This window comes from Stigmatopora argus, chromosome 5 (assembly GCF_051989625.1).
Source record: "Stigmatopora argus isolate UIUO_Sarg chromosome 5, RoL_Sarg_1.0, whole genome shotgun sequence".
Classification (NCBI taxonomy): domain Eukaryota; kingdom Metazoa; phylum Chordata; class Actinopteri; order Syngnathiformes; family Syngnathidae; genus Stigmatopora; species Stigmatopora argus.
Window position 1 is genome coordinate 6,404,385 of NC_135391.1, and position 12,408 is coordinate 6,416,792.

Below are 12,408 nucleotides of genomic sequence, written 5' to 3' on the forward strand. Positions count from 1 at the left end.
AGTGTGTTGGTAAGTTTGTAGATTTTTGGTTTACTTTTGTCATTTTTAATCCCCTGCCTTTGCTTTTTGGTCACTTTAATTAAACAATTTGAGTTACTCCACCCCCACATAATTTAAATCCAGTTGAGTAAAGATATTGAGTTGCAATGAAAGTCCAGTTTGCATATAAAAAAAAATGTTCAATTTACTCAACATAAGTCTAGTTTACCTTTTTTGTCATTTTTGTTTCCAGTAGTGACTTCACTTTTTTTTAGTTCTCCATCAAAACTTGAAAATTCATGTGAAATAATTTTACCTGATTTTTTTTTATCGTATACAAATGTATACTTGCATCATTTAATGTAAATCTTCCATGTCACGTTAGATTAATTTTGTACCATGTCGTTACAAAAGATTAATGATCCCCTGGGATCTAATAATGGTGTTTTAATGTCAGTAATTATTCCCACATGGACAATGATGCAAAACAAAACAAAATACATACAGTTGACTAGATGACAACCAATATTTTACATAGCTGTTTACAGAAGAAGCCTAGAGAATAAATTAGATTAAAAAAAAAATCAACTTTTCATTCTTCATCTTGCCATCACTTACACACAAACATGGCTGCTAGTGGCCCGTTTAGCACGAGTTGTACTGCGCAGTCGACTTGCCTTTACTTTGCTCTCCTTGTAAGTGGCAACATAATCTTCTTATGACAGTCATGACATGAAAAAGGAATTACAGGCAAGGCACTGTCTGTTATAAGCCTCTTATCAGCACGTCAGGTGAGCACACATTTGGCATTGACGAGTGGACTGGAGTGTTTTGTGAATCCGTCCGCAAAACCTTCCCCTTCCATGAGTGCTGGCTTCATGTTGCACATGGGGCAAAGTTGATTGCGTTCCTGAGAAGATCGCATCCAGATGATGAGGTTCCATCGTTGGCCGGAAGAAATAGGAAGGGCCCCGTGCATGTGTTGGCCCCTGTGCAGAAGGCCCTCCCCCACTCTGTGCTCAATCTCCAAACATTCAGTCTCACTTAAAGGCACCTGCAACAAAACAACGGGATGGTTTGTTTTGACTACTTTCACGTGCATAACTGAGGAAATTAAATATATTGCCAAATATAATAGCGTATTTCCTCCTTCCTTTTGTAGTTACAAATAAAGCTTATATGCGAGAGAATTTGGTATTTAATAATGCAAAGTACTCCTTTGGGAGAGTACCATAGTGAACGCAATCACCTGTCTCATATCTCCAAAGTAAAGGTTTCCGTCCGTGAAATCTTTGCCCAAGGAGACGTTGAGTGTGACCTCAGCGTTATCGTAATGGTAGCTCAGGTCCAGGTCTTCTTTTATGTCATATTTGACAACAAAGGCTTTGTGACTGTCCAGACACTGCCCCCCACAGTCTGGATAGAGCAAAGATGTGAGTGGGTGGAGGTACTTCTCACGAAGAGGTGTGATGAAGCTCTCATCAAAACCAAGTTCATTGAGGAGGATCTAAGACGAAAACATTTGTGGATACTTCAAGAAATTAAAATTAGAAAAGATCGCAGCCAGAAAAAGTGAATTAATCACCCCATAGTTGTTCATTGTGTTAGGTCGACCTTTGGGTGCTGCAGAACGCTCAAAGTGCTCAAGTTCATCCATCAGAGCCTTGCAGAAGCTCTTGTTAAAGACCGGGAAGCGATAAACTCTGGGTGCTTTAAAAGAATAGTAGAGTAATAAATTCAGTGGAAATGTTCAACACTTTTTTTAGCTTACCTTTTTCTTCTTCCAACTGGCCAGAAAGATTTTGAATTGTGATGTTGTGACTCTGACAATAATTGACCAAATGCTTGAATTCTGGTGCAAGGAACGTCTCCTGAAACATGTTTCACCCCAAAAAAATGATTGACACATAATGATGATACCTTGAAGAGCAAATAGGATACCTGCAGATTGTAGACATGAGGATGAAGAGGCTGGTATGTCTTTTTTATGACAGCAATTCTGTCAGCCGATGTTAAAGAAAGACGCATTCGCCTGTCCACTTCCTGGGAAACCTATTTGAAAAATTCACACCTATGATAATATATAGTAAAAACACTGTTATAACATTCTGTCTTTACAAATGTTGTCACTTTAAAACCATAGACATGCATGTCTTTTATTGGTATTTGATTTGCAGAGCAACATGGTGCAAAATTATGAAGTGGAAGGAGATTAAAATCTGCATTTATGGATTTGTTTACTTCTTAAATTTAAATCATTCACTAACGCTGACGGCGTTTGATGTCTAATCAATTTTGACTGGAAATGAGTGGGAATTTAGCACCCACTCTTCCCTAATATTTCCTTTGCTCTCTCTTGGATGTGGATCACTGTCAATTGAGGTGAATTCATTAAATATGTTGTCTCAAGGCACTTGCCTTTTTGAAGATATCCTTAAACTCTTCCTCCGTGGCGCAGCCAAGTGTCTTCAGCACCTAAAATATACGTGTCACTTAAATAAAAATATTCTATATTAATATTACAGACTAAAAAGAGCAACACAGGACCAAACTCACTGTTTCATAGTCTTCTCTGAACTGCTTCTCGCTCTTAAAGCGAACGTGAAGCTTGTATTCCTCGAGGAATATGTTGTCTGTCATGAAACAACTGCAGATATAAAACTGCGGTTTTAATTTTGCTTCGTATGCCATGTTGGTCTCATTTCATATAAAAATTATAATAATAATTGGCTGTCAAAAACGTAAACAGATGACGCTCAAAACACAGATATAACGTGTATAAAATACGAGGCTAGATGTCCGATGTGCGATGTGCGCTGACGGGGTCGGCCATCTTGCATCAGAGTCGATATAAAAATCGGAGCGGAGTAGATTTTTTTTTCGTCTTTAAGGCTTCCAGGGAAATAAACACAACTTTTCATGACAATAAAATTAAATACTGCTCAAACGTTCGATATGTTTCATTTCGATAATAATTAGGAAGTCACATAACGTGATTTGAAACATAGCAATATATAGTACTAGCAATGGGCGCTTCACTCGTTTGCATTACGAAACAGTTGGTGGCGATAATGATCCACTTTGCGATTTTCCTCATTAACGAAGAAGAAACTCCTCCTCCACTCGCATGTTTTAGCATTAGCATTAGCTCAACATGTATTTGGATGTTTTCTGATGTTTTTTTGGTCCTGTTGTCAAAAGGTCTTTGCTGAAATGTTAAGTGTGGACGCTTTGCAAGTAGCAGAAGAGGAGGTGGTTGACTCCAGCTCCAATAAACTCGGTGACATTTACACTTTTGTGGCCAAGGGATGCTTCCCTCAGTCTATGAATCCCTTAAGGAAGAAGAATCTCAAAAGATACGCACAGAAATTCATCATTGATGGTAAGTTTTGATCCAAAAGCTTTCGGATTCCACATAATTTGCATGTGTTCTCAAAAAAACTCTTACTATTTCCCAAACTTGTTTATTTGAAATCACCCTTGCTTTCAAGGGCATACCGTCTTAATATCATAATGCACTGCATATTAACTATTCATTCAAACCTGTTCAATGTGTGTGTTAGTTTATATTTATATTATCATCTTAACATTTAAACCTTTGTGGCTATTTTCCACATCCTCTCAATAATCTTCAAGCATCAAAACTTGATCATTATCTTTTTATTTTGAAGTGCCATCAATGGACATCAAAAAAGTGTCTTCACAGAATTTGCATTGACTTTTGCAATTAATTTGCAACTTGACATGTTAATGTTCTTGCCTGCACATTTGTATGTTTTTCTTTTTCCCTCAAGATGGAAAACTCTACTATGTGGGACCAAAAAAAGACGAAAAAAGGGAGGTTGTCATTGAAGCTGAGAGAAAGAGACACATTTTTCTCGACTGCCATTTTAATGACATCGGACATCATCTAGGTCAGAAGAAGACCGTCCACCGAATTCAGAGCAAGTATTACTGGCTGGGCATCATCAAGGATGTGGTGGACTGGGTATTATTTTCTATCCTTATTAGGAATTATCTTTTTTTTAAATGACTTGCAAAATCAATGATGTTCATCATCTCACTTTTCAGATTAAAGTATGTGAAACATGTCAGCATGCAGAGAGGAATAAAAACCTGGCAAGAACAGTGCGACCCATCAAAGTTGATGCTCCATGGGATATAGTGGGAATTGACATCATAGGTTTTTGCCTTATTTTATTTGTTTGGAATGAACCATATTGTGTGTGTTTTGAATTTTAAGAGATGCTTTTCTTTTTTTGTTTTGTTCCGTAGGGCCTTTCCCAGAGACCCAGCAACGCAACACACATGCTATAGTTCTCATTGATTACTTTAGTAAATGGCCCGAGGCATTTCCGGTGCAGAAGACGGATGCTGTCTCTGTAGCAAGGTGTATTTCCAAATGTATGTCCAGGTAAACGCACGCATTCCGAGAGTGAAATTTTGTCTTTAACTTTGATCTGGATTGGCAGATATTTTATACTTGCTTATAGAGACTTAAATGTGGCTCTGGTAACTCCTTAATTTAAATCCTTACAGAAGAAAAAAAAATGACATATCTAAAAAATAACATATTTAAACACCAAGTTTCTCATTGTTGTTGATTAATTATGTATCATTGATCCCTGTTAAATTTAGAAATGTACTGTTGAAATTTTCTGAATCATGCTTTTTACTGATTTCAGGTTTGGTGCCCCCAAAACAATTGTGTGCACACAGAGCCCAGTCTTCTGTGATGAGGTGAGATGTAAGTCAAAAATAACTCAAGCGAGCTGAACAATCAAAAGATGAGAAAATGTGGAACTTTGGTGGGTTAGCGTGTTGTGGGTTCTCTTTTGGGTAGGTTACAAATCTGCTGAGCAACAGATGGGGCATCTTGCAGAAAGTCTCTCCCTTAGCTCAGCCTCAGCTTAACCCACTACACGATTGCACGGGTCCATTGCTGAAGGAGGCCATAAAGCAGATGGTGACGGAAAAGCAGACAGACTGGGACGATTTTCTGGACCCTGTACTGTTCATTTTTAGAACATCCATAAACCCCACAACCAAGTTTTCTCCTTATTCTCTTATGTTTAACCGGAAAGTCAACACCTTAAACCAGGTATGACGAGGTGCAAAACATAAAAAAAAAAACAGTGTTTTTTCTGTTCTCTACTAATTTCCCTTTCCTTTTTTGGAGGCCATACATGACCCACTTGGATATGATGATGATGAAGAGCAGGATGTGTATCCTGTGAAAGACAAGGCTTCTACGTACATGACAATAATGCAGGAACAGCAGAACACCGTTAAGCAGCTGGTAATTGTTTTTCTTATCTTTTATATAGTATTTTCAAAGAGGGCTCGGGTTGACACCTTTTAGACTGTTTACATACTAAGTATTTGCAAAACATTATTTTAAATAAGATGTCACAACAAGTAGAAATTAAGCAATTTATTTCCTCGTGCTATTTTAATTTTCAAGTGAATACCACAATAATACAAAACAAAATCCACACTGTTGTAATGTGGTTAGATGGAAAAATCTGATTATTTTCCTTCCACCTTTTTATTCCCGTTGTGTGTCCTCTTCTCAGGTGATTGCCAACATGAAAGCTGCCTACAAACAGGAACAAAAGAGCATGAAGAGAAAAGCACTCAACAATTCCTCAGTGACTTTTAAAACCACAAAGCCATTCATTTGCGCGGGGGATCCCTCGTCCTCGAAAAAAATTAAAGAAGAGGGTATATATTTATCTTTGCCTGTGGAGACGGTGCTGGCCACGGAGCAAAGCAGCTCAGAAGTTATAAAAAATGAATTAACATATCATTTGGAAGAGTCTGATGTCCACTGAGGATTGAAGACATTGATAATCAATTTAAGGAGAGCATATAGCAATTTTCTGAGGTTATGGATGGAAAGTTTTTAAGTTATCGCATACCATCTCACACTCTAAAGTGGCTATAATCATGTCATACATTAATTAGCTGCAGTCTTCTTTTTAACTTGGAGGGTCTGTCATGACAACCCAGGACCCTAGAGCTGTGAGGCCGACACACTAACCACTTGCTCCACCGAGTTGCCCATTTTATATACTATTTATATTTTTTACATTTCTGGGGAAATATAAAAGAAGAGAAAATGTAATTATGGCAGGGCTATTTGAAACTATGCTCACACTTAGGTCTGGTTTGTGTAATGTAATTAAAAAAATAATAATTCCTTAATACCTTGTGTAATAACTCAAGCACTGGAATTCCAGCCCTAAATCTCTGAACTGTGAGGTAGTAATTCCTTCTGCTTTCAACGCTGTTAATCCGTGTCAGGGTCATGGGGTGCTGGAGCCTATCCTAGCTGAACTGTCACAATCCCACCTCTTTTAAAGCTACTGACATGGAAATTGAAAATGAACCTCTTTACTTGGACATCCAGAATAAAAGATCAGAATTCCTTTTAATACTGAAACACTTTTTGTATATTCCCTTAATTGTTGTTACTCTTTGTATATAAAGTGGACTTGTGTGTACACTTCCTTGAGTTAGTTATGAATGCAACACCTAAATGTTTCACTTAAAACATAAAAGTCAGGTTACAATAAATGTCCAGGAAATGTTTCAGGGCAAAATTTCCACACAATTTAAGAATATGGAAACAATTCAAAACAATATGTAATATAAAGGCATGTAATAACGTTGAAATATGATGTTAAAAATACTAAGTTAGTAACACCATAATAAAATAAAATGTATTTGTTAATTTTTGGAAGAATTTATTAATTGATTGATTAATCAGATAAATTGTTAACGTTAAAAGTGAAAAACATCCTCATATTTTCACTTAAGTGTACATAATGCTAAAATAACACTTATTTAAAATGTTAGTTCAAGAAGTTCAAATCTTATCAATGCAATTTTATAGCGTTACAGGAGGCATTGTTTTTATTCATTTATTTAAAAAACAATACAAAACATTTGATACATTGAAAATGATTTTATTTATATTGTGATTTCCCCGTTTGTATACGCCAGTTCTTTACGAGTTTGAGTGGCTTGCAAATGATTGCAAAAACACTCACCGGTTTGTCCACTTCCACATCCGGTCAGTCCCAAAATAAGAGGCTGAAAGGAGCGCAATTTATCAATTCATCTTTTCAAACTATGCCGTAAACGATTTCAAAAGGTTTCATCATAGAGTAACGATTCATTGCATCACTTGACGTCTTCTTTAAAATCCGCTATTTGTGTTCTTAAACGAGCCAGAACTGGACGACAGACGGTGGGCGGAGCTTCACACTCTTCTTCCGTTGCAGAAATGCTCATTCGGGGCCAGGTGTCTTTGACAGTCTGCCCACGCTAGGAGGAATGGGGACACCCGGCAAGAAGGCAAAAATACTTCCTAAATTCGCGTCCAAGTAGGACTTAGACGACGGCTAAGCTAGGTCGTAATGAAAGCTCTTCTCACCGAAGTAAACGAACCGGACTTGACATTGCGAGTGCACCTGTAAAGGTTAACGCAGCGCTTTGACTCCATGGAAATTGTTTGCAAATGTGTGACTTAATTACCGGTAAGCCTTTTTGGGACTTAATCACGGGACTGTCGTGATTTGAAACAACGGGAAGACCTCAACTTTGCCTGCTTGCTTTAAGCTATTTGACATTCTGCTGGCAACAATTCGTCAAACAATTGTCTGAACTGCCAATTATTATTATTTTGTTTGCAAAACAGAGTTGAGTCATAAATTCACTCCATTGACAGAACTTATCCGGAATCCCCAAATAATAGACGAGATACCCGTTTCCTCTCCGTGTGCCTGAAAAGAAATAAGCATGGGTATCACCTTAAACGTGAGTGTCACTATTTCATACATTTTACTGGATATCATCATCACCACAGTGCTATTTATAAGTGGGACACATATAAACATCTTTGTGGAGGAAAGCCTGAAGTTCAGCATTCTGAAGTCCACCTTGGATATCTGGGGGACCGTCCTTATTCGAGCTTCTCTTCTCCTCGGTGCCTCTATTGGAGTATTATGGAATGTAGAAGAGGGTCCACCCAGGGTAGCTAAACTCACCACCCTTGTCCTACTAGTCTGCCAGTCCATTATAACGTATACTTTGGCCAAACTGCTGATGCTGAGTGAACTTGAACCTCTATCTCATCGTCCCTGGTCCTTGAGTCTGATTTGCTGGACCTGTTTCTCCTCGCTGGGACTTGTAGTGTCGTGGTGGTTACTTGGGTTGGAAAATAGCAAGAGTCCATCGGGTGATTGTCACGACAATGAGCACTTGCTTAAACGTGATTGTGAAGAGGGAGAAGATGGTGGAGGCTATGGTGAAAAGGAGAGCCCCTGTGAGACGGAAACAAACTCCACCACCACCACAGGAGCTACGCTAGGGCGTCTGCTGAGCTACACCAAAAAAGATGGTGGACTGTTAACTGTTGCTGTTTTATTCCTTGTCATCTCTGCTGTGTGTGAGTATCTCTAGTTGGATTATTAGTTAGGTGCTCTTCTCCAAGTGGCTAAAGACTTGGCATGGACATCACATTTTGGGACATGGAGGCAACAATTTTAACCTTGCTTATGACATGACCCAATATGTGATGTCCAAATACATCGACGCTCAATGACTATTGGGTATTCAAGTATTTCTTGATTCTTGAATCTTTGCTTCTTTTTCCATTTCCAGGTGAAGCCTTCATACCTTACTACTATGGGAAGGCCATAGATAACATAGTGGTTCACCAGAGTATGGAATACTTTGCTAAACCTGCCATCACACTTGCAGTCCTGGCCTTCACCAGGTGTGTTTTTGGTTACCCTTTTAGATTCAGCTTCTCATTTCATTATTTATTTTTATCAAACATACATTAATCAATCTCTGCAAGGTTTTGGTTATGTGGTGTTGAAGGTAAGGAATATATTTTTTGCAATACCCATGGAAGGCTAAAACAGTGCTTCCCAATAAATTCTAAAAAATATAATACATATTTTTACAATTTCTGGTGATATGGTTGAAAGCGTAGAGATGACATTTTATGGTCAATATGTAAATAAACCTTGCAGTGCTGCCACTACATTGTATATGTCATTGTGAGTGTGCATTTTTGCAAGACTACATTTAAAATCTGTTGATAAATGGCTTTAAATGTATTTCTGTTGACTTAACCATTCCCCCCCATTTAGTTCAATTGCAGTTGGAGTCCGTGGAGGAGTATTCACGCTGACATTTGCACGATTGAATCTTCGGTTCAGGAATCACCTCTTCAGAACCCTGATGAAGCAGGATATTGGCTTTTTTGATGAAAACCACACAGGTAAGTCATTGGCGTCATCACAATAGTTAAACGGGCCACTTGAATATTGCCATCTTTTTATCCTCCTTCAGGTGACATCACTTCTCGCCTGTCAGCTGACACAACCCAAGTGAGTGACCTCATCTCCCAGAACATTAACGTGCTCTTGAGGAGCACCATCAAGGCTGTTGGCTTTCTTATATTCATGTTTGGAATGTCCTGGAAACTAACATTAGTGAACATGATGGGACTTCCCTTTATTGCCCTTATTTCAGAGTATTATGGCAATTACTACAAGGTAACCTCTTACTAAGTCTATAATGTTATTGAATTTGAACATGGATGGACGTTAGCTTCATTTGAAAATTTAAAATGACTTGCAGAAACTCACTAAAGAGGTGCAAACAACTCTTGCAAGGGCGAACAAAGTGGCAGAAGAAACCATTTCTTCAATGAAGACAGTGAGAAGTTTTGCTAACGAGGATCGAGAGGCTGACTCGTACTACGAGAAACTCATTGTCATGTACCATCTAAACAAGAAACAAGCCCTGGCATATGCTTGTTATATGTGGTCTAGTTGTGTAAGTATCTGCTCATGTGTGTGTCACTAATTCTGTCACTTACCAAAATGATTTCATTGCTGTTGATCAAAAGAGCTGGTGTTCATCCAGATTCTTTCTGTTTTCCAGATTTCTGAGCTTGCTCTAGAGGTCACCATCCTCAGCTATGGTGGCCACCTGGTGGTTACCGGTCAGATGGAAAGCAGCCAGTTGTTATCATTTTTCATATACATGCTTGAAATGGGCGAATGTTTGGCGGTATTTCATCTCTATTTATTTTCTTATTGTGTTTGTCTGCAGTAAATTATTGATAAGGCCTAGAATCTGTTACTAATTGCATGTGGAATCTATTTTTTTTTACAGAACATTGCATCAGTTTACTCAGGCCTCATGCAGGGTGTCGGGGCTGCTGAAAAGGTCTTTGAGTACTTGGACAGAAAACCCGAACATCCAATTGATGGGACAGAAACTCTGGAGACATTCAGTGGTCTGGTGGAGTTTCAAGATATCACATTTGCCTACCCTACTCGGCCAGAAATTGAAATTCTTAAGGTTTTGATTCATAATAACTCGAATTATGCACGTAAGAATCCTATACGACTCAAGTTGTTTCATGAATTCTTTTATTTTTTCATGTTATGATGCAGGGAGTATCATTCACACTTAAGCCTGGTGAGGTGACTGCTCTGGTGGGACCTTCAGGGAGTGGAAAGAGCTCCTGTGTCAACCTATTGGAAAATTTCTATGTTCCCCAGCAGGGTCGTGTCCTGCTGGATGGAAAGCCTGTGAACACATTCAAGCATGGAGACCTCCATTCTCAGGTCAGTAAATGCAATTTGTATGCAGACAATAGCATCGATGCGTTAATGATTATTTCTAATGAACCAAAATATGACAATGTTGACTCATGCAGGTGGCGCTTGTAGGCCAAGAACCGGTGCTTTTCGCCCGAACGATTGAGGAGAACATCACTTACGGCCTCACGGATGTCCCCGTGGATGCTGTCATGCAGGCGGCAACAAAAGCGAACGCTCATGAGTTTATCGGCGCTCTCCCTCACGGCTATCACACAAGTTAATATTGTATATCTTTTTTTTCTCTCGCAAATCTATTCTAAATCAGTGGTGTCAAAGAGGCGATCCACGGGGTTGTTCTTCTTGACGGGCACATTGTAGATCATTTATATTGTTTGTTAATGGTGCCGCAAAAGCAGAAGTTTGCGAGTTGTGTGATCCGATCAAGTGTATGCACTACTGCACTTTGCGGCCCACATGAGATCTAGTATGCATTAATGTGGCTCGCGAACCAAACTGAGTTGGACACCCGTGTCCTTAATGATATATAATATTGCAGGATGTCGTGCTACTCTCCGTCAACACGAGTTAAACTGTTGCCGCTCTGTCGTCCGTTTTCATCTTCCTGTTCGGCAGGTGTCGGAGAAAAAGGCGCACAATTGTCAGGTGGACAAAAACAAAGAGTGGCCATTGCAAGAGCTCTTGTCCGACATCCTCGCGTTCTCATACTGGATGAGGCGACCAGTGCTTTGGATGCTGAGAGTGAACACATTGTAAGTGAGGCACTGCTTTTACCTGATGAAAAATTGATGATGCAATTTCATAACTCCTCAAAAAAGTAGTACATTTGGGGAGTTCAACCAGAGTATTCCGGAGTCAAAATTTCAGTCACACTTAAGAGCTTTACATTTGAGTTTTACTTTGGTTTTCTTTGTATAATATGTACTACATTTGTTAGAAAATTTGGCAAATTCATTTTTTCCACCACTAAAAATACACTTAAGTCCAAATTAAACAAGAAATTGAAATACATTTGTTTTAACTGGGAGGACTGGCTCATATTTCCATGGTGTCTAGCTGTTTCAGTGGCAGCCAATGAATCAAATGAGTGTTTAGGGTAGTTAAATGTAGGTGTATTTTAACTGATCTTAGCTCTCTTGTTGTGGTTGTTACAGGTTCAGCAAGCTCTAAACAACATCATGAGGGAGCACACGGTTTTAGTGGTTGCCCATCGGCTCAGCACTGTGGAGAGGGCAAACAGCATCATAGTGATTGATAAGGGCTGTGTGGCCGAACAGGGATCTCACGCTCAGCTGATGGCCAGTGGGGGGCTGTACTACAAATTGGTTCAGCGACAGGTTCTAGGCATTGAGACGGGGGATGAAGTACTAAACCTTCCAGATAATTCCTCCTGGAACCCTGATGGAGGACACCAACGAAGCAGACATAGCAGTAGTGCTAGTGAGGAAGGGTATAATCCTCGCTATTAAAAATAAATGATGCAAATGTTTGTTTTGTTGTTGAATCCTTTACCAAATATTTGGGTCATTTTATTAAAGACACTAATGGCTTCTACTGTGCAAGATACCGTTTTGAAATGAAAATATTTATTAAAGAGGAAAAAAATCTACAAGGCCATTGTCTTGAAACACACACACACCAGGGCTATTTTCTTACTAATGTGAAGTGCTCTGTTCAGGAATGCCAGTGTGTTTTGTCTTCTTGTTTGACATAAAAAAAGAGCATGAGACAGTTTGAAAACTTTTTTCTTTTTTTAACCAGGTGGCAGAAGGCAAAG

The 12,408-nt window shown here is 39.0% G+C and overlaps 3 protein-coding genes across 4 annotated transcripts; 2 read left to right on the plus strand and 1 right to left on the minus strand.

The window, feature by feature from the left end:
- Positions 1-381: 381 nt before the first annotated feature.
- Positions 382-2,817, minus strand: ogfod2 (2-oxoglutarate and iron-dependent oxygenase domain containing 2). 2 transcript variants are annotated; one of them, XM_077599815.1, is made up of 7 exons: positions 2,536-2,817; positions 2,398-2,454; positions 1,921-2,031; positions 1,751-1,850; positions 1,565-1,689; positions 1,229-1,486; positions 382-1,033 (listed from the first exon to the last, which is right to left on the minus strand). In XM_077599815.1, the coding sequence occupies exons 1-7, from the start codon at positions 2,668-2,670 to the stop codon at positions 767-769; spliced, it is 1,053 nt and encodes a 350-aa protein (XP_077455941.1). In that variant the 5' UTR covers positions 2,671-2,817; the 3' UTR covers positions 382-766. The 2 variants fall into 2 exon arrangements, with proteins under 2 accessions (XP_077455941.1, XP_077455942.1); XM_077599816.1 differs by having other exon boundaries at positions 1,921-2,050; positions 2,536-2,614.
- A 251-nt stretch (positions 2,818-3,068) lies between these two features.
- Positions 3,069-6,485, plus strand: LOC144073894 (gypsy retrotransposon integrase-like protein 1). Its single transcript, XM_077599814.1, has 8 exons — positions 3,069-3,361; positions 3,774-3,967; positions 4,051-4,162; positions 4,255-4,393; positions 4,665-4,719; positions 4,823-5,080; positions 5,159-5,278; positions 5,556-6,485. The coding sequence occupies exons 1-8, from the start codon at positions 3,154-3,156 to the stop codon at positions 5,811-5,813; spliced, it is 1,344 nt and encodes a 447-aa protein (XP_077455940.1). The 5' UTR covers positions 3,069-3,153; the 3' UTR covers positions 5,814-6,485.
- Positions 6,486-7,213: 728 nt separating this feature from the next.
- abcb9 (ATP-binding cassette, sub-family B (MDR/TAP), member 9) lies at positions 7,214-12,120 on the plus strand. The gene is made up of 11 exons (XM_077599813.1): positions 7,214-8,434; positions 8,650-8,764; positions 9,147-9,277; positions 9,349-9,554; positions 9,640-9,837; positions 9,946-10,074; positions 10,180-10,368; positions 10,464-10,637; positions 10,730-10,889; positions 11,247-11,383; positions 11,786-12,120. Exons 1-11 carry the CDS (start codon positions 7,786-7,788, stop codon positions 12,098-12,100), a joined length of 2,403 nt encoding a protein of 800 aa, XP_077455939.1. The 5' UTR covers positions 7,214-7,785; the 3' UTR covers positions 12,101-12,120.
- The last annotated feature ends 288 nt before the right edge of the window (positions 12,121-12,408 follow it).